The sequence below is a fragment of the Oryzias latipes genome, chromosome 3 (assembly GCF_002234675.1).
Source record: "Oryzias latipes chromosome 3, ASM223467v1".
Classification (NCBI taxonomy): Eukaryota; Metazoa; Chordata; class Actinopteri; order Beloniformes; family Adrianichthyidae; genus Oryzias; species Oryzias latipes.
In genome coordinates this window covers 16,809,026-16,831,857 of record NC_019861.2, presented here as the reverse complement: position 1 = coordinate 16,831,857, position 22,832 = coordinate 16,809,026, and the positions used below count along the sequence as shown (strand labels likewise).

At 36.7% G+C, this 22,832-nt stretch overlaps 1 protein-coding gene across 2 annotated transcripts in view; it reads left to right on the top strand.

Moving 5' to 3' along the window:
- Nucleotides 1–21,463, top strand: part of LOC101172317 (glypican-6) — a 164,190-nt gene extending 142,727 nt beyond the window's left edge. For both annotated transcript variants that reach the window (XM_011490217.3, XM_011490214.3), the window contains 3 exons: nucleotides 16,190–16,320; nucleotides 17,897–18,072; nucleotides 19,326–21,463. In XM_011490217.3, coding sequence (XP_011488519.2) covers nucleotides 16,190–16,320; nucleotides 17,897–18,072; nucleotides 19,326–19,549 — 531 coding nt within the window. In that variant the 3' untranslated portion in view covers nucleotides 19,550–21,463. The remainder of the gene's footprint in view (nucleotides 1–16,189; nucleotides 16,321–17,896; nucleotides 18,073–19,325) is intronic.
- Nucleotides 21,464–22,832: the final 1,369 nt, after the last annotated feature.

The following is a 22,832-nucleotide window of genomic DNA, read 5'->3' as shown; positions in this document are numbered from 1 at the left end:
AAACAGGGGCTTGGTGGCTAAACGCTCTACCTCCAACCGTACTTTTACTAATTCTAGGAACCACAAGCAGTCCTGCATTTTGTGAGCGAAGTGTTCTTATTGGATGGTAAGGGACTATGAGGTCCTTCATATAGGATGGGGCCAGTCCATGTAAGGCCTTATAGGTTAACAGGAGGATCTTGAACTTGATTCAATGAGTCCTCCTCAGTATTTTACTGATTAAAATGATAAATTCATCCTCTACATTTTATTTGAGTCTAATGCAACCTTTTCAAACACAATGACTTATCAGGAGCTGCGTTGTTTCTGTGAAATCGATTAAGATGGGCCTCATTAGTGGTCCATGTGTGTCCCTAGACAATAACTCATGTTAACAGCATTGTGAGCACAGGCTAATCACAACATTTAATCCTTGTTTCAGTGAGTTACAGCTTTGCCCTGACTCTGCATGAAGTTCTTAATAGTGGCGGCTGAGCACTTACTGACAGAGAGCGGGGTACTAAGTCATAGCACTGCTCATCATTCAGGGGTAAACACTTCTGATATGTGAAGAGAAATGCTTAGCACAACAGTAAGGAGCAAGAAAAAAACCCCAGCAATCTCTGTAGAAAGCTGTTAAATCACTGTTATGTGGGTTCAGCTGAGCAGCTGCAATTTAGAACACGAGCAGGGGGGGAGTACCATGTGTAAGTTCTAGGATCTAATTAGAATTTATCTGATTGCTGGACCGCCATTAACATGCGTTGCTGGAGTTTGTCCTACTTGCTGCACGCTCTGAATGCTTGGCAATCACTTGACTCCACTCCCCAAAATCAGCAAATCCAGGGGGAAGCAAATTACAGTGTAACTTTATCTAAATAAAAACTCCAGGCAGAACAAACTAAACAGCAAAGGCAGCAAAGAGCCTTTTTTCTGCTGTTTTTTTTATTTTTCAATAAAATACTTTGTTTTCAATGTGACAGTTTATAAGCAGATTATTATCTTAAAACAAGTACATCACTTTTATCTTGGATTACCTGTAAATAGATGAAGCATTGGATTAAAAAGGCTACATGTGGAGGTTGCATCTGTTTTAAGGCTATATCATTTTGGTATTGCATACATTTTTACCGGTAAAATGGTAAATGATGTATGCTTGTAGTGCGCTTGACTACACACACTAATGGCAGCTCCGCTGCCAAACACTGGCACCAACCTATAACAACCAGGAGCAACGTGGGGTTCAGTTTCTTGCTCAAGGACACTTCGATACATGGGCGGGCAAGGCAATAACCTAACCTGCAATTTCTCAATCAGCAGTTGACCGCTCTAACTGCGCGCCATGGCCGTCCCAGTATTCACTTTTACGTTGATTTAAGATGTCAAGTTGTTTTTGGTGAAGCTCCGCCCCACAGTGCACAGGGACTTTTCCCACTGCTTAGTTTCTTAAACACCATTTGTTCATTGCATTCAGGATTATGCACTATACATGTTGCAAAAGCAAACCTGCTTTTGTCCTGTCAAAAAAAGTATTTATTTTTGAACAAGGTTTAAGGCAACTCCTGCTCGTTTTTGGTTTTGTTTAAAATGCTGCATGAAGAGGCCCAAAGGAAAAAAAAAAAAACTACTAATGTATTTTCAATCTGGGGGTGAAAAAATGCATCAACAGCTGCTTGATTTTAATATCCTTTGGAAATAGAAATTGATTCTTTAAATCTTCACAACCAAGAACAGACTTTCTTTTGTTGTTGTTCTGAGCATCTTGATCAGCTTAAAAACTTGTGGTGTTACCGTTATTTACTGTGTCTGTACAGCATAGCATAAACATTTAACTTTTTTTGCGTGAATGCTGGGAAAACCAGATCTGTCTCACAACCTTTAGTCTGGGTTTCTCAAAAATCACAAGGTCAATTAAAATAAAAAGGAAAGCTACTGTTGGAATGTCATACACTGAATGAGAATAGTAAAATGTTCATGTTCAAAACAGGTTTATTTGAAATGTATAAAGTGAAAAAACTCTTTCAATATGTAGGTTATATTTTATCTTTTTGGGGCTTTTCAAAAGATGCCATTATAAATGTGCTTAGATTTCAAGGTAATATAGTGGTCCCCAACCCCCGGGCCGTGGACCAGTACAGAGTCGTGGGCCATTTGGTACTGGGCCGCAGACAGAATAAACAAATGCATACACAAACTTCAATTATTTCCGTTTGTTTATCTTCTGATACTGAAGGAGGTTTTAATTTGGAATACTACCGGATTCTCTTGTCAACACATCCGTCTGTCTTGACCCGTCATGTGACTTTAAGCAGCTGTTTGCATTGCAAAGTTAAAAGCCCAAAGCTAAAAAGCTAATGAAAAACAAACAAAAAATGTATTTGGAAAGTTTCTTTGGGAAGGAAAGAACCAGTGAGGAATCCAAATAAGGGTCTTCAACTTCAAAAAAACATAAAGCTGCTATTTACAGACAAAACCAGGAATTTTCCTCGATATTGTTTTCACGTACCAGAAGCTGCTCTGCCTGATACTCAAATGTTTTTCATTCACAGATAATAAAGATGCAGACATGTTGGATTCACGTTAATCACTATATCTACAAAATGCCAGTTTTACGGCGGTTTGTTTTATTTATTCATCACACCTTAAAAGACGATCGCTGCTAAAGTGAGCGGCCAGTTGTTAGTATCCATTTTGACATCCTCATCTTCATCACAAAGTCTTAATCAGCCGCAAACGTTTTACAGAGAATGAAGATTTAATCAAATAAAGTTGCAGACCCACCGAAGATGTTTCTGATCAGAGAAAACTTTTGAAAGGGAGATTAAGGGTTTATTAGACAGGGAGCTGTCAAGAAACTAGAACAGAAAATGTTCCTGTGATAAAAATAAATACACAATGATCCAGGATTTATGTAAAAACAAAATATGAAAAATCTTTTTGCTTTGAAAGATTATCTGAGCCTGGGTTAAGTTCTCAGTGTTATAATGGCACAGTACGGTTTTAATGTGAAAGCAAAAATATTTTTTCAGAAACCGGAAGCTAAACTAAATATTACACACCAACTTCAGCCTTGTTCGGACCCGTCCGTGAAAATATTGTCTGACTTTAAACCAGTCCATGACATGAAAAAGGTTAGGGAGCAGGATTGATGGACTAAGATTGACAACCATTAGATCCTCCAAGTCTTTGTTCCTTGGCTTATCCTAAAATGGAGTTAGAATGTGACAAAGATGTGTTTTATTTAAAGACAGCAAATGCTTTAAATTTTTAAAATTTGTTTCATAGTTGTCAAGCATGTTTTGTAAACACAAAGTATGAATTGTGATTGCTGCATCCTTTTCCATTTTTTTCATAAATATATATAAATATATCTATTTATGGTGTGAAGGATTTGTGCAGTTTTCAAAAAGCTGCATGGATACTGACTACTTTTGACATAGTGTCTTCACAGTACATCATGCAGTATGTTAAACAAATGAACCATGCCTGCCACAGAGAATTGTATCAGTGTGACACTGCTTTGGGAAAAGAGTGATGTTTGAGTAAAATAACAAGAGAGAATGTGGTCTTATCCTTATGTTGTTGTCAGTGCCAGCTTGCTGTGGGCCACATCATGAGTCAGAGCTGCAGGACTGTGTGTCAAACCTCACCAGCTTTGGTGTCTTCATGACAGGATTACCACATCAAATATGCCAGCGATCTCCTAGAGTGGCATCCAGTTATCAAAGGTCTTTTTATGCCCTGTAAGAACCCTGAAGCTTCACTTAGACGTTCTCCGAAATCCTCTGTGTAACTCAGACATGACGAGGCTTTTGTGCATGTCTCTGACCAAGAGTGCGTCTGTGCTGGCTTGTGTCCAGTCAGGAAACAGGATACTTCGGTAACACTTTATATTAAGATTCCTTAACAAGCTCTGTTAACACATTAACAAGCATTATAAATGAATTTATAGGGTGTTAGTAAGACATTTTTTAGTACAATAAGTCTAATAAGGTTTATTAAATTACTTAGTTAACACATTTACAAGCATTATTAGGATGTTTTTAAGATGCTAATGATGCATTTACTGATATTATAGGTTCTTAACAAATGTGTCAGTGTTAATAAGCTTAATAAGATTTATTAACAACCTTTGTTAACAAAAAAAAAAAAAAGTATTATTTTTGTTTGGGGTTCTAGTAAGCTATTTATTAGCATTATTGACGCCTGACACAAGCCTAAGTGTTCATAAGCTTAATAAGTTTTATTAACTAACTTAACAAATTAATAGGCTTTATTAATGTGTCAGATGCTAGTAAGATATTTATTAGCATTATAGATGTGTTAATAAGATTTATTAACATCTAAAGTAAAATAAACCTACAGGAGCCATGCTAAAGCTAACGCGCTAACGACCGACCGGTACAGAATCAAAGATGGGCGGGGCTTTTTTCGTCACCTGTGTGAAAGCAAAGTCTAAGAGGCCATTCAATTGGCTGAAAGTGAGCACGCCTGTTTTGCTGATGAGTTTGATTGACAGATTCATTAGCCAATGGTGACATTAGTTAACCTGCCCATCTTTATTCATAGATGGGCAGGTTAGCGTGTTAGCTTTAGCATGGCTCCTGTAGGTTTATTGTCTTCGGTCTTCAAAAATTACTGGCTTGTGCAACTTTCTTGTGGACTTTGAAGCAAGGCAACAGTGGTTGAATGCAGTTGGCATTGAATGCAGAGAATTGTCTCCTGGTGATGGGATTTGCAATGAATGTTTCACTCAGGATAGATGCTAATACTTTATCCTAATTAGCTATGATGCTAGTCATCCAACACCAGTATATATGTTTTTTAAAAAAAATTATTTGTCTTAATTAAATTATTATATATCTTTTCCAGAACGATTTGTGTATGTTTAGTCTGTTTTAATGTCATAAAGTTCTTTTTACAATCTTTATGCTTTGTGGTTGTTTGTGGTAAAATACGTCCACACTTTAGATGAGGTGCTGCAAAACAATTAATAAACTATTAACAAAGTTAATTAATACATTTGTAAAGCTTATAAGCAGTTTAGTAATATGGATTTAGAAGACAATGGTCTGACTGTAGATGTTAATAAATCTTATTAACACTTTCAGGTATTTGCAAGACATCTATAATGCTAATAAATATCTTACTAGCATCTGACACATTAATAAAGCCTATTAATTTGTTAAGTTAATTAATAAAACTTATTAAGCTTATGAACACTTAGGCTTGTGTCAGGCGTCTACAATGCTAATAAATATCTTACTAGAACCCCAAACAATAATAATACTTCCTAATTTGTTAACAAAGGTTGTTAATAAATCTTATTAAGCTTATTAACACTGACACATTTGTTAAGCACCTATAATATCAGTAAATGCATCATTAGCATCTTAAAAACATCCTAATAATGCTTGTAAATGTGTTAACTAAGTAATTTAATAAACCTTATTAGACTTATTGTACTAATAAATGTCTTACTAACACCCTATAAATTCATTTATAATGCTTGTTAATGTGTTAACAAAGCTTGTTAAGGAATCTTAATATAAAGTGTTACCGATACTTCTGTTCTGCTTTTTCTTGTGTCCACATGAGGATGTTAACAGATTGGTCATTTTCCCTCACAGAACTCTGTTGATGTTTTTTTTTTAAATAAAGAAAAGGACAAATTAAACGTAAAGGATGTGCAATGGTATAGAAAATGGATAGGTTCAAACAGCTTATGTCAGTTATTTACTAATGCATGCATTTTGTCATTTTTAAGCCACATTCACCATGCCCTCCACAACACGCGTTGCATCAACCACTTCCAATGAAAAGTCTATGTAAATGCACGTTTCGGGCCTCTGTGTTCAAAACTCTAGCGTTCATACATTGCCACTCTAATTTCTATGACCGTTCTTGGACTCTGTGAACAAATGCACGGCCACTGAACGCACGTTGCAAGTTAGAACAATTAAACTTTGACGAATCAGGGACTTGGATTTGGTAATGATATATGGATGGCGGGCGTCACTTTTTATTCTCTGTTGGAAAATTGTTCATGGAAGAGAAATCAAAAATCATGGTGTATGGCCAGCTGGAATTATGTGACACCGAATCTTTCATATATCGGAATAGAGCTGTGAAAGTAAAACTCTGGAGCAAGATCTGTGTGATTTGCAATGCTATGACATTTCACATCAAGTCTTTCTTAACTGCAACTGGACATGCGCTTGAAGAAAACATAAAGAAGAAGAATCTCCTCCCTGCTTGTGTGAAAACTATATGCTAAATGTGCATAGATATGTTCGGTCTGATTAATTTATCTATGTGTGTGCAAATGGAAAAGACATATGTGTGTGTCTATGTGTGTGTGTGGGGGGGGGGGGAGGGTTACCTTAAACACACACATTTTTTTGCATAATTTTTGACCCCATTAGGAATTAGAATTTTGTTTGCACCTTTGTCCAGGGAATGTTCGATGTCATTTACTTAGGATTAGAATGCAAAAAGATAAAAAGGTCTGTTCAATAATCAGAGTAGGTGGTAAATAATATATGCTTAAGTAGTGCCTTTCTACCGTTTTCAACCCCAAAGTGTTTTACATTCAATCCCATACTCACAGCCATACACTGTAATTCCAGTGGCATCAGAGTAGCTGTATTTATATCATATGTAGCTGTACTCATAGATTTATTCAGGGCGCTATTGATTTACTTCAACTGCTTACCCAAAATTGTATGTATTTTTTGGAAATCTTGCTTTTTATTTCTCAATTTACTATTTCTTTTCTGATTCGAACAGCTCTTTTGTTGCACCTACATTACAGAAGACTGCAGTATAGTTCCACAGTTATGTTTTTTTAATTATTTATTCCATAAGAACCCCTGGTTCTGATTGATATAATCAGTACTAATGTTAACAGCAGCTAATGTGTTAACTGAAAAACAGTAAACTGTAGAGAAAGATGCAATATCGAGACTAAAATGGAATCTGACAGCACGTTAACAGCCGCTACATGAAAATTGGCATAGGTTTTCTATATTATTTTCATTAAAAGTTTTATTTGACTACATTTTGAAAAGATTTTAACTATAAATTCCCCTTATATGAGTTTAGTTATCCACATTAATCCCCCATCACTTGTAAAAACCCATAAAGAGTGAAGAGTTTACTGTAAACAAAATATATACAAAGCAAAAAGATTATAATTCATACTAATATAGAAATTACAATGGAGTGTTAGGGCCACCAAAAGCAAGAAAAAAAGTACTATTACAAGATTTGGAAAGTTGTAAATTTATTAGATAAAGGTGAAAGTGAGCATACAGTGCAGCAAGGGAATTCTGTGCAGCGGCAGAGCAGACCGACTAAATTCCATTGACTTGGTAAGATGAAGGTTTATTGATAATGTTACAAAAAGATTTGAAAGCTCCTTTGTTTGATTTACTTTTTATTATATTAATTAATATTTTGTATTCTTTTTTGTTTTTTTTATCTTGAAACGAGACGTTTCCTTTGGAGAAGGGGATGTATGCAACACTATTTTCATTCCTCTTTGGTGTTCCTTGTGCACATGACAGTTACATGAAGTAAGTGGACAAATGTGAGTGAAAATGGCAGAATAAAGCAGTGGCCGTTTACAAATATGTCGCTGAGCTATTTACTTTATATTTGAAACTCTGCATTACCAACACCAAAGACCGGAAAGCCGGCTACACCGATAATAATTTGATTTTGAGTTGCCAAAAAGTTCAGAATTTCTTTGTTTTTTAAATGCCCCACATGTTGTAAACTGGCCCCAAAACTCTGTCGTAACAAATAATAAAAGCCTCACCAGAAAAACCAATAGTGTTGAACAAAATTATTAAAAAATCAGCTCATCACATAATTTTGTGTCCTTGATGCCATGGATCAGGGGAATACTTATAAAAAGTGGATTGTGGCCCCATGTGACAAGTCTTTTAATTAACCACAAGAATAGCTTTTTTACCTTAGAGATGTATCAAGATCTAATTTTGATTTTAAGCCAGGGACCCTTTTGAGAACACAAATTGGGACATCTCGCTATGCACATCACAATGTTTTGCTTTTTGGGGATCAGTCTATATATATATATATATATATATATATATATATATATATATATATATATATATATATATATATATATATATCACATTCTTGGATCCCTGAGGAAAACTGTGTAAAGTGTTCTACCTCTTCAGCTGTGGCTTTACTCAATGAAGTGCATGTCTAAGGGCTACTGTGGCCCATGATAAAGAAATGTTGCTGCTCAGTAGGTCTTTACCACAGGCTCTAAAGAGATAACACAATCGCTGTTGCTTCCTCAGATCGCTCTTTCCACCAGCCCCAAGCAACAAATCAAACAGACCCATATCCTGACCCGACAGATGACCACACAAGAACTGCATTGATCTATCACATCACCGCCATTGACAGCTTTAATTACTGATGAGTTTTGATGGTTTTGCTTTTTTTGCATCTAATTAAATGTACTCATATAACAAAACAATGTAAAATGACTTTGTACAAATTAAGTGCACAAATGAAGCAAAACAAATGCATCAATTGCCCCTCTAAAGATTTTCAAAAATGAGAGAAACTGATTTTTTACTGTATTTTTATTTATTTATTTATTTTGGAACAGACTCCCTTTTGTTCCATTAAAATTAATAAAGCTTGTCTACAGTCAGTATACAAGCAGTACAAATCAGGTTTAAAGCAGCTATTAACCACTGAAAGAAAAGTTGCTTAGAGGTGGAGAGGCAGGGAATAAGAATAAAAATATTATTCAAACAAACAAGAAAAGATTTATGTTACATATTGTTGGATAATACTGTGGAACACCATAGGGCAGGGGTGTCCAAACTTCTTGCAAAGAACCATTTGGCCAGCATTTTTTGAACTATTTTACTAATATTAAATGCAAATGGGCTATCTAATTAACATTTTATTTCAATGGCATATCTATCATTTTTTTTTCCACCCAGATTTCCACCCAGATACATCTAAAGACTTTTTTGCCAAAATTACTGCCGAATTATATGCGAGCGGGTAGGAATTTGAACATGGGACGCATTTTGCCTATGAGCCAAACTTTGGATATGCCTGCCATAGGGGAAGATTTAAAATGTCCTATTCTATAACAGACTTTGTTTTCTCAAACTACAGTTCTGAAAAGTAAACTGACAAAAATGGACATGGAGATTTAAGCTTCTGAGGTAATATATGACTAAAAGTCTTAAATATGACATATATAATTAATGTATTAGTAATATATAAATCTATTTTTTGTTTTGACCAGATTGTTAGGGTTTTTTTTCACAGTTTTTTAGAGTATAACCAAATTTTAATTTTAGAAATGCCTTTTCTAATTGTTTTGGAAACAATTGAAGATTCCTAAATTAACATCCACTAACACATATGGGATTGTTAGATGTAACACAACACATGAAAACACTCACCCCGCAGACTGGATGTCACTGGGACTTTAAAAAGTAAAACCCTCCCACTCATCATCTATTTCTGAGGATCTCACCTCGTGGTTTATGTTGGATCATTACCAAGCCTGTCTGTCAGCAGATTCATCTCCATGTCACACAAGTCAGCTCCATCTGTTCATAAAACCTTTCAACCAACCGAGAAAGAGGAGTGGGATAAAAGTCGTTACTTGTGTCAGTCACTCCTGGCTTGTTAATTAATGGGGTTGAAGCAAACAGGAGCAAAAAGTTTGCAGTTCTTCAAGTTTGTTTGCTTCCTGAGTTTCTTCCGCAGCCCTCAACAACTTCAATTTCTGTGGAAAACCCTGAATAAATCGAATCAACTGCTTCTCTGACTGTGAGCGTTGCACTCACTGTAATGTTTTTTTTTTCTTGGAATATGACTGTAAATTGTATAAGACAGTTTTTTATACTGTCTCTGCTTTTCAGAGCCACAAACAATCAAGCAGTCGAAATTGGTTTAAGTCCAAAACAATTTATATACAGAATTACAACACTGCTGAAAGCAATCGAATTTCCCACAGAAGGTTGTGACCCATCCACATTTGTTTTCTTGCAAAAATAAAATACAATCACACACAACTACACATAGAGAATTAATATCTTACTTTTCCAATGCAAGGTTATCTTTTGATCTCTATTTTTTGTTATCATTTTTATTAAATCAAATGACTATAAAAAGGAGGTATTAATTTAGAGCTTCATTTTACAAAGAAGTTGTGGTTTAAGCTCTATTTAAATTATGTTATTCATTCCTAGATTGGGTTAAAGGATGTAACTTGAGCTGAAGTTTGTGCTTCTGAAGAAATCACCAGGATCTCTAGTCAGAAAGCCAGCATTACAACTTTTCCATAAGAATGTACAGTACCTTAATTATCGTCATAAATGTTTTCCGTATTCATGTTGGGCTTATCTTTTTTTTTTTAAAACAAAATACATGTTTTTTTTGTTTTCTGCTTGTTTTTATGCTGATAAAGAGTTATTCCTCTCTTAGCCTCTGACATTTCCTTATCTTCAACCACACTAAACATATTAGTCTAGTTTTTTTGTTTTGTTTTGTTCTCTTTATATTGGCAGATACTGATTATTTTTTTAATCATGTCCAGCCTATAGAAATGTGCAGATTTTAGCAATCAGAAATGATCTGTTTTTTTTTGTTTGTTTTGTTTTTTGTGTGTGTGAATATCTTAGTACAGCCTCAATTCAAAAGTAAGCCAGAGCACCCATACACAGAGACACACACACTTCCTTACTCTGAAGAGCATAAGTACAACTTTTTTTTAAGTTTACATGATTTCCCTGTTTTATTTAGTTTTTTTTACTTTGGTCCCTTCAGTTAATCAAAAATGTTAATGCCAATTTCCCTGGTGGTTTCAGTGTGCCTTTAGAAGCTAATCCAATTGTTTGTCTCCTGACATGAAATTGCAACATGTGTATTTTGGTTCTGGCCCTACCACCATCTCTAGCAGCACAAACAAAGCAATTTTTTTTATTTACTTGAATACAATTGTTATTTTTAAAACTTACTCTAATGATTGCCTTAATTTGATTAAAAGCAATATACTTTACAAAAGGTTTAGGACATTTGTTTTGCTCGCCCATGTTAAAGTATCCTTGGCCAAGACACTGAACCCCACATTGATCCTGGAGGTTTTGGGAACTGAGCCACCATCAGTGAGTGAATGTGTGGGAGTGACTGTTACTGTGAAGGACTTCTGGCCTTATAGCAAGGTAGAAACGCACAAAGTATACGCCTTTTTTACCGTTATACATTCTGTGGCCCCATCTTAACAGTTTTATTTTTTGTTCTTATATTGAGTTGATATTTCTGTTTCAGAGAACCCTAATGTCCTGTCATTCCATTTTTGGAGCTGTGATGTTGGTGCAAAATATGTTGGTGCAAAGTGGAGTTTATGGTCAACTCAGAGATGACTGGAGGCCCTGGATATAATCATCTGTTGACCACTGTTTTTGAAAACTAGCATGGAGGATTTATGCTGATACGCAGCACCTTGTTGCCAAATATATTGAAATAGTTCTCCTCTTAACAATGTTATCATGTTCCAAGAGTGACATATTTGTTTACATATCATGCAACATTGCTAATGAACCTGTGTCACTAGTTTTTGCACAGGAGAACCATGCGTAAGCAGTCTTTTTATGCTTGTTGTAACTCTTTATTAAACTGAAGCCAGTTGACCTGACTTTCTGCTCGTACATTGAGGTGAATCAGTACACATTGTGCACAATGTCTATGAGACATAGGAGTGACAGTGGAAAGCATTTTCTTGTTTAAGTATTTTTAAAGTCTTCTTTTATGAAGTTTTTGTCATTTTTAAATGTATTTACCTATTTTTACAATAACCTGATTGTCAATGCAAACTTGGGAGAACACAATCCAGTGTCACACAATTTTTGTGTCAGGAAGGGCATCCAACATAAAGCCAAAGTCAAATCATCATGCAAATCACAAACAGTTTAATCTGAAAGAGATCAGCAACAGCAAAATTGTAACTGGAGAGGGTGTATCCAGACACCATTGGATAGTGGTGTATTTGGTGATGACTGGTGATGAGGAAGATGAAGAGGGCACAGCAGAGAACTAAGTGATAGAAGTTTAAAAGAGAAGAGAGCTCCGAGGCTTTGGGAGATCAGGAGGTTTTTCCACATGACTGGACACCTTGAGCTAAAGTCAGAGAGAGGTACTTGGTGTCTCCTCTGGAATGAGTAAAGCAGATGAGGAGAATTGGTGGTTGAATGAAAGACTTCAGGAGTGTATTAAGAGAAAAAGGTTCACTCCTTGACATCTGAATTTATTTCCAGCTATAAAAAAACAACACTTGTGTTTTTGTTTTCAAGTAGATGCTAAATTAGGATAAGTTTGAAGCCAAAGTGGGTTGATGCATATTTACATTAATGGGCATCAAGGGCTTAACCAAGAAAAAATGGGAAACTGAGAAGAGAGAAGAAAGCAGAGAAGATTACAAGAAAATGCCACTCTAGGTGGACTTGGAAGTGGCAAAAGCCAAGCAAAGGGTGAATGAGAACCTTGCTTGACAGATTGGATGCAAAGGAGGAAGAAGAAGGTCTGTACAGGTTGTCAAAGCAGAAAAACAAAGATGAAAAGCATGTGATCAAGGACAGGCGTGGAAATGTGTTTACAGGTTCTTCAAGTGTCCACAAGGTCAGCCACTGTAAGTCAGAGTATCTGTGTGTAAATCAGAGGGACTCAAGTGGATCAGTGAGGTTACAGGGAGCAGAGGTGAAGAAGTTGGAGGACTTGAAGTGCTTAGGTTTTACAGTGCTGACGGAGAGTGTGGGAATAAGATGAGGAGGCGTGTGTAAGCAGGTTGGAACAGGTGGAGGAAGGTTTTAGGTATGATGTGTGATCAAAGAATTTCAAAAAGAATGAAAGGAAAGGTGTAGAAGACTATGGTGAGAGGAGCCATGTTGTTTGTTTATAGACTCTGAGAAAGAGACAGAAGGCGGAACTGAAGATGTTGAAGTTGTCTTCCGGTCATACTATGAAAACATCAGAGGGATGGCTCACGTTAGATATTTTGGAAATTATTCCAGAAAAGCCAGATTGAGATGATTTGGACATGTTGAGTGGAAAGACAATAATTATGTTGGCAAAAAGATTCTGAGGTTGAAGCTACCAGGAAAGAGGCCTTGAAGATAAGAGTGGAGATTCGTGGATGTAGTGAAGGAATACATTGATTGATTGATTGATTGATTGATTGATTGATTGATTGATTGATTATTGCAAGTATTGTAGTAAAAGCAATAAAATTGACAGATTGATCAAACTCATTACAGAAATGATGAAATGCATAAATAAATAAAAACAGAAAACAAAACAATTCACATTTGCTTAATTAAATACAGTGATCATTAACTAAAGACATGCTGAGCTTGATTTATTGCTTGAAAAGGAGTGGGAAGAAGTGAGCTTGTTTAATCCCACCCCTACTGAGTCAATTCATTTTATATATTTCATAGCTTTCATAATCTGGTTCTGATCAATTACAAAATCAAGTGCATATTAATGATTAATTATATCCAGAAAACATTCATTCATGATTTCAGTAACAGTAACTGATATGTAATAATCATTGATTATCATTAAAACACATTATCACATACAACCAGTGATTTTTGCTACGCTTTGCAGAACAAGTAAAGAAAATCAAAAGTTTATTGATTGTAATTTAAACCATTTCAGTCATCATTATTGCACATTATACAATCTAATAGTAACTGGTTGTAAGTAAAAGAGCTTTGATTATTTCCCCACCATCAAGTTCACACATGTATTTGGAATTTTTCAAACACCTGTTGATCCTTAACTCCTCTTATCTTCATATTGTGAAATCAAAGTTTCTTTATACCTTTTCTTGAATATTTGGATATTTGAACATTGTAGGAGCTCATTACATGAAGGTGGTTGGTGTAAACAAAAAGGGGCAGAGGACAGAGATAGATGGAGGCAAATGATTATTTGTGGCCAAAAAAAAAACTATTCAGACAGGATGATAAGAAGAAGATATAATTTTTCCTTGAGTTTACTGCTAATGCCTTTTTGTTGACAATCCAGCCCCAGAAGCTTTGAGATGAACAAAGTGGCTGAAAGGGCTATTAGCCTTTTTCAAACCAACACATTTAATAGTATTGTCTTATAGGTGTTATATTAGAGCTGAGATTTGTATCTGGATTTTTTATTAGAAACTGTGTTTATTCCTTTTTTATTTAAAAATTAAACACGATTACAACTTAACATGAACGTTGTCTCTTAAAGTGTCACTATAATGTGAAAAAAAACAGTAAAGCTAAATATGTTACTGTGCATAGCAAGAAGATTTTTTTTCTGTTTGTTGATCACTTGCTCAAACTTCTTGCTGAGTCCAGATGGAATCAGTAGGGGGTAGTGAATTATGCCAAATACCAGCTTTCAGCCTCCCGTCTGTGCCACATGAATCACAGATGAACAGAGTATTGATGGAAGCAAAAAAAAAAAATCTTTAATTGTGGTTCAAAGAGAGTGTCTAGCTCCTCAGCAGAGATCACACTATTACTATGACTGTTGTGCCATTTTTAACTGTGGAAATAATACTACAAAGATCTTCTTAGCCTTACTATTACACCAAGGCTGTGGACTTGGGAGCTGGGACACCATTTACGGGGTCACTTAGGTCTTTCAGCAGTAGAAGAGGTCTGTATTGATCATCTCAAGGCTGTAGATGTTTTACAACGGTCTTGGCAGACACATCTCTGAAGCAGCAGCACTGCATGAACATTGAGAGCAACACTTTAATATTAGTAGAGGGGGTCGTTGGTTTCTTATTTAGTAAAAGGGAATCAAATGATGTGTTCTAATTAGTGGGGAGATGTACTTCCCCAGTAAAAACCCAACTGGAGCAAATAGTCTGGTTATTATTAAACCTCAGGTTCAGGAGAAACAGTGTTTTTTCCAGGCCATGTAACACTAGAACAGGTCTCAGCCCTGCTAGGATCCTTGAGTGGTCTTGAAAATCTCCACATCATATGTGGTTGGTGGACCAAAAGAAGGAACGTCACTGTGTCCTACTGGATATTTTAGGTTTGCCGCTTTGAGAATCAGAGATACATTTCTGTTGAGGTCATTCAATGTCTATTCAAACAGAGCATGGGCTTGGTTCACATAGCCAGGTTTTGTTCTCAACCTTTCAGAATTCCTAGAATTCTGAATTGCAGGCAAACATTTTTGGGTTTGGTTTTGAGAGCTTAAGAATCTGTATTCTGATGTTTGTGGATGATGTGGTGCTTTTTAGTTTTCAGAGCAGTTTGTAGTTGTGTGTGAAGCAGCTTTGAGGAGAATGAAAATCTCAAAATCTTAGGCCATTGCTCTTATCCAAAAAATACTGGCATTTTCCTCTAAGTCACATCCCAGAGTGAAAATATTTTAGTGATGTGTTCATGAGATGACAGATGAAGAAAGGATCAAGATATGGAGATGAACTGATGGGTTGGTGCAGTAATGCAGACTTTGTACTGGTCTGTTGCACTGAAGAAGGAGTTGAGTTTTAGGAAAACTTTTAATTTACCAATTAGTCTATGAGGTCTTTGCCCCCATCCATTGCCAAGAGAGATGAGTTAAAAATGATGTTGAGGTTACATGCAGTAGAAAATAGGTTTGTTTGCAGGATGGCTTGAGTATCCCCAGAACACATAAGGTGTTAAATTCAGCCACATGGGGGGAACTCTGGACTAGAGCTGTTATTCCTGCACACTGGAGAAAGCCTGTTAAAGTGGTTCGGACATCTGGCAAGAATACCACCCGCCTTCCTAATGAGACATTACAGGCATGCCCAACTGGGGGGAGACCCGGTGGGAGGAGGCTTTGTGGCAGACCCAGAAGAGATTATCTAGCTCAGCCCAGGAAGAATTGGAAAAGGAGGAGGGGCTGAGGAAATTCTGGGACTCCTTATCAAGGGCGCTGCCCCAGTGACCCCAACCGCACACATGAACGATAACAGATGGATGTCATTTGTATGGATCATCCACAGGATTAAATATTACTTTAGTCAGAAGTGCCAAAAACTGTATGAATAAATATGTTTCAGGTTTTTTTCCAATTTTCTAACCCACTTTCTCCTCAGCTTTTTAGCTTTTTGAATGTTTGAAGTGTAATACTTTTCTCCCTCTGTTTCGGTCAACGGCAGGTAAATGACATCAAGGAAAGATTGGAGGAGTCCAAGAGGGTCTGGTCCAAATTGCCAAATGACATCTGTTCGAAAGAGAAACTTACACAGCCTGACGAGGAGCAGTGCTGGAACAGCCACACGAAGGGCAGGTGAGAGCTTGATAACTGCAGGAAAAGTAACTCTGCTCTCCTCTTATCACATTTTCCCTGCCAGGTATTAAAATAACCACACTCTGTTCCCAGATCAACTCTCTCTGTGAGCACAATGGCAAGTACTGACATGGACAGCCTCTGCTGTGTATAAGCTCTAATACTCTGAGGACTATGGAGTTTCTAACACTGCTTGTCACCAATGCAGCTTGTAAAGTAACACCGAGCCGTACAGTAGATTGGTATGAGAGCTGTGCTCGCTGACAGTGAGCGGGAGATGCTGGCAGGGAGCACTCTCCATCACATCACTCCAGTGTTTTGTTCCCTTCCAAGAATACAATTAAAAAAGAATCACCACATGGTGCTATAAAAGAATATGTTTGTGCCAGTTCACTTTTTAAACATGGTTAATTGATGCTTCAAACTGTGCGCGCAGTGTTTTGTGGAATGTTCCGATTCTCTTGTCACAACTTTAAAGACCAACTCAGATGAAAGCCATGTTTTTGGTGTTTTTAACATGTTCGTTAACATGTTCATTTTTATGATAATAGAGATAATTTATTAAGAAAATTAAGCTAAGGGGCTGTAAGCTAGCGTGAGAGCCCGTGAACAAATTGATGATGGGAAATGTGGGTGGGGTTTCTACGCACCAATGGTCCCGCCCACAACTCAGAAGTGAATTTCTGATGAATTTCTGCTGCTCTGCAAAAACTTTGTCCTAGAAAACAGCACAGGCTTGTGTCTAAAACAGTATAATCATAATAAAAAGGCCACTGGAAATGCTTCTAAAAAAGATTAAAAAAAATGATCAGAGTGGGACTTTTAAGTCATTTAAAATTAGCATTGCTTTAAGCTTGAAGAATATTTTACTTATGTGTCACAAAGTGCAAAACTATGAACATTATTGTTGTAACTGCAGTCACAACCCTTTTACTATGAATGACAAACTTTTTCCCAGTGATTTATATGAAATTTAGGCAAAGCGAAAACCTTTAAAGGCTTCAGCCACGCTAGTCAGTCTCTCTACATCAGGTTCAGCCACCTAAGAAATTGCCAAATGAAGTTTATTTATTGCACACTTACGTTTTGTCTGATTTCATCTTCGTTGATTAAAGAGCAGGCTTTCTATCCCTTGTGATTCTGTCTGCTTTAATCTGAGCTACTTTGACACATCTGTCACTTTTCAAAAACAGTCAAATACATTGAGGATTTTTCTAGAGTTGATCACATATGAGTTGAGTTAAGTATGTGAGGTCGATGATACATATGTTTCACATTTGTTTTGGTGCAAACAAGAATTTTTGTTATTTTTGTTATGTTAAATGTATTGGAGAGAAATGTGGAAAAGCAGATTGGGATAGTTTCGACATGTGCTGGTATTAAGGTTGGAGCTACGGTGAAGAAGGACGTGAGGGTGGTTGGTGTAGAGAAGGAGGAAAAAAGAGTATAGATGGAGGCAGATGTAGAAAGCATTGTGGTGACCAGTAAAAGGAGCAGCTGAATGAGATCAATTAAGCAGTGAAATTATTTGTTACACAGTTACAGATGCTTAGTAAATAATTCTGTTCTGTTTCAGATACTTTCCTGAAGTGGTGAAGGAGGGTCTAACCAACCAGATAAACAATCCAGAGGTGGATGTAGATATCACCAGACCTGACACGCTGATTCGGCAACAGATCATGGCTCTCCGTGTCATGACCAACAAGCTAAAGAATGCCTACAATGGAAATGACATTTATTTCCAAGACTCCAGTAAGCGTTTTTAGTCTTATCTCTTCCTCTCATTAAATGTCAGCTTTTGGACGACGCACACAACACCACAAGACGCCCACAGAAACACAAATACCAGCAATAAGGTCTCGACTGTCATTCACACCACAGCTTGTCACTAATGCCACTGAGGCAAGCCTGACATTGTTAGAGTAATAATAGCTCTAGGTGTGGTGACACGACAAAATGACAGGCAGCCAACCCCGTGAACAGGATGTTCAAGTTAAATGTTGCCATGACAGAAACAGTCATTTCTGGTTTTTTTTCTTAAATTGTTGGAGCTGACACGATAGAAAGAACACTCTGCCTCAAAAGAAAAAAAAAGGAGTGTGTGGCTGAATATTCACTGCCAATAAATAGATATGTAAATTTGTACTAGGTTGTGTTTGCTTTCTAACCACCACTTGAATACATATTATAGTTTTTTTAGAATGTAACAGCCAATTTACGAAGCATCTTTGGTCATCTTAGTAATAGCAGAGTTGTTACATTAAGGAAACTGATGATCATTACTTAGTCTTTTTTTTACTGTTTATCTGCACAAAATTGCTTAAAATTGTGGTAATTCGATGTTAAAAAAATTAGACAAGAAAAGCCAACAGCAATTTCATTATAAAATGCACAAAAAAATAGTTGGCTATTTAAACAAGTGAATTTTATGTAATGTAACTTGTAATTAAAATGGGTTTTTGTCATTTTTCAAGGTAAATTTTTAAACTGTTCTTCATATAACAAACTTCTGTTTGATATGACAAACATGGTTTTATGGCCACATAGTTATTATAGGTATAATAATATAATACAAACACAAGTTTAACCACAAAAAAAGGTGGTGAACCTTTTAAAACAAACCTCCTCCGATTAGGAAAGAAAAAACAAAAATATAATACATTTCAGAAAAAAGTTTAAATATTGCTGACAAAATGATTGGATTTATTTACAAAAACGTCTTGACGTCAAATGAACTGAAATACATTAAGTTCACAAACTCAAACTGACAAAAATAAAACCCAAAGCTGAGGATATTTACAGAACAACATAAAAATCAGACTATATCAAGCATAAGCCAGTGAGAATAAGTGACAAAAAGGCCGTCTTTTGACCAATTAGAGGTCTGAGAAGTAAACATGTTGCTCCTTGACTGAATAGATTTAAATAGATGTTGTCATTTCTCTGTCTTCTTCTGCTCTACCCTTTGTTTCATGTGGTGATTTTATGTGGATTTGTCACTGCAGGTGATGAGGGCAGCAGCTCCGGCAGTGGCAGTGGCTGCACTGATAGCTGCACCACAGAGTTAATTTTTGTTGGAACAGAAGCTCCTGTGATTGGAACTGACAGAAGCGACGAACGCGCTGCAGCCGCCGCTGCAGGCAAGTCTCTTTCTCGTGGACCCTCCACACCGCTGGTGATGTCTGCCCTAACTCTCCTACTCTGGGCAACGCAGACTCAATTGAGATAATACAGTGTGGACTGACCACTGACTCCTATACTGTTCCACAGCAGTACGTTTATCAGCAAGTTACACTGCTGTTCCTTTGCTGGACATGTACAACCTCCTGGAAACGTGCTGATACTGGCTGACTGTGTGGTTTGGTAGCCGTGGAAGTGAGTACAGAGCTGCATCCTGCTTGTCGCCCAAAGAATGGTTGGTGCCATCAACGAACCAGCTTTCACACCTCTGAAAACACTTTTTTTTCCCCCTCAATTATGTTGGCTCAAGCTAAGAAACGTACAGTACGTTTGTCTTTTAACAAACAAAATGTAAGGTGGTTCTGACTTTTTAGAGAAATTATCCTTTGCTTTATGTAATGAAGTGACAAGAGGAAAACTGTTTTGTATCCTGTTAGGCCCCCCCCCCCCCCCCCCGACAAAAAAAGGCAGTTGTTCTGTGTGCATGCAAGGATGTGATGTTAACAGACTAAAACCTTTTCTTTTTTTATTTGTCATTGTTTTACAGCAGGCTGGTTAGCAGCAGACTGTACAGTCCCGGCGGTTTGTTTCCTGTTATGGGTTTGGTCATTACAGCGCAGCTTCAGGAAGCAGCAGGTCTTACAGCCACTTTATCGTTGCACATTTTATCATCTCTGAGAAGAGAACTTTATTGCACAGATTATTTTTGTTGGCTTCATGTGTTTCTAAAGTCATTGGAAACATCCACCGCAAAGAGGAAAATAAATATATTTTCAGATAATTTTACTGATTGTATCTTACTCACAGGCAAATACAGGATGCAGTTCCCTGGAAAGTACTGTATTGTTAACTTACTGGTTTTGGCATCCGTAACATTGTTTTATGAAGATTTTTTTCTTTTTGTTTGAGTTTTCTGTTGAATATTTTCTTATTTAGCCACAGCTGACCTGAATGAGATGCTTATATTGAGATACTTAACATGTATTTACAGAGAACGGAGGAAGTTAATGTTAGATATATGCAAATTAAAACCTTATTTTATGTTGGTTTTTTTTGCTGCTATACTTTGATCATGTAAGATTAGCACTCTTGTTATACATTTAAGTTGTCACATATGTGTAAACTTACAAATATTACCTTGTGCTAATTTTCTTACAAACATTCTCTTCAAGATGTGTTTTTTTCATGTTTGCTTGACTGAAAAGAACAATTGAAACGACCCCATGAGACAAAAGATAGTGCTTATATCATCCAATGCCCCTTAGAAAAATGGGTATGAGGACTCTTGGACCCAAAGTTATTGATTAAAACTTTTAATCTGTGTCTTGCAGGCTTATGTATTGCAGAGACTCGTGGTACAAAGTAGACAACTTTTACCCCGTAATAAAGCACAGTGAAGGTGATCCTCAGTAATAAAGAAAAAGCAGCCTCCAAAGCTGTTGCAGTGACACTGCCAAATTTAACAACGTGACAAATGCTCAGGCACATTGTCTGAAAAATATGTTTTTTTTAGGCTCTCGGCATCGTGCTACGCCCGCCTGCAGGTTTCGAACCAACCAAATCATGACCAACTCTAATGTTTCCACAATTCACATGTCATTTATTACAACAGAGACTGAAATGCATTGTAGTGACAAATTAACAGCTGCTCTGTGTATTTCAAAGAGAGCATTTGTCTCTAGTAGCAAGGCGTGCATGGGAGTAAAAAGCTTCCTCTCTGTTCTCACCTACAGGCAAGTGGGGGAAAATAGGCATAAAGTTAGTGGTAGAATCACTACGATCTCCGCACAGAACGGCAGAAGAAGCATTTGTTCTGAATGTGGTCACATCGGCCACCACGCATTTCTCCAACTATACAACAGCTGACCTGCTTCAGCTTGACCCACGTAGAAAAGGCTTTGGTGACTGAACCACAGCAAATCTGTGTCTTTTTAATTCCTGATGTGCTTCCCAAGCCTAAGAAAACTACATTTAGTTTAGTTTATTTTTTGCAAGAACGAGCAGACAATCCCTTAATCAATCAATTTGTTAATACATTTTTTTGGAAACACAAGAGGATGAAAAACCTCTAAAGCAAATTGAGCTGCATCATATAGCTTGAAAACATCCACTGAAGGAAGCTAAAGAAATGTTTTTTTTTAAAAAGGGATATCACCGTATAATAAATGTATACCATGAAACATGGAGAAGGACTTCATAACTCACTGATTTGTTGGTTTGTTGGACATTTTTTTAATATTTATTTTCGTAATTATTTGAATTATTTTAGCCAATGCTGTTTTGATGGTGTGGGCAAAGAGAAAACATTGAAATCTATCTTCATCTGTCAATCCTGCCAACTATTTATTATAAACCTTTCAAAAGGTTTATAATAAATACCAGCAGTATTTATTATCAAAAATACCAGCAGTTTCAGTTCCTCAAACTGCTGGTATTTTTTACACTTTTCGCTATCAGATACTAGCACATGTATTCACAGATGAAAGAGGCTTGTTCCAAAATGTTGAAGCGGTGCAAATCTTGTAAATCTTGCTCCAGGCTTTTTCTTTCACAGCTCTATTCGGATATTTTAAAGTCTTGGTGTCATATAATTCTGTCTGAACCCAAACCAAAATTATTAATTTCTCCTTCATGATTGATCTTCAACCGGTTGGCACTTAAGTGTTTTGAAAAGAACACCATCCACTGATCAGTACCAAATCAGAGCGGTCAAAGTTTAAGTGGTTAAACTTTCAACACACATTCTATGTGTTTTGTACATAGAGTCCAATAAATGAACGTGAGAGTTATGAATGTGGAAACCCAGAACATGCATATTTATGCCATTATGTAGACTTTTCTTTGGAATTGGTCCCTTAAACATGCATTGCCGAGCCCAGTGTGGACATAGCAACAGTAAAATAAACATTACTGTGACTGTAACTCCCAACCTTGTTAGTTGCGCAAAAATAAAAAAAGGGGAAAAAAACAGTCTAACACTGCTACATGTTCACGTGTTCACAATAACAACCAAACCTTTTGATAGAGCACTGTATACCACTCAAAAAGGCCAAGATTACGAGGCGCTCTGCATTATACGGCACACTGTCGTTTAAAAAAAAAATGGCTTTTAGGTGCGCCTTATAGTGCAGAGAATACAGTACTGGAAAGTGAGGAGGAAGGAAAGAAACCTCTGCTTTTCATTCTCAACACAATTTACTGGTTCTGTATCAAGTGGACCTTGAGGCATTTGATCTTTTAGGTAGACATCTGCAATTAGTGAGCCTTCCCATGAATCCATTTGGACTGTCTCGAAAAACGAAATTCACCAAGTGAAAGTTGAGGAGTTACTG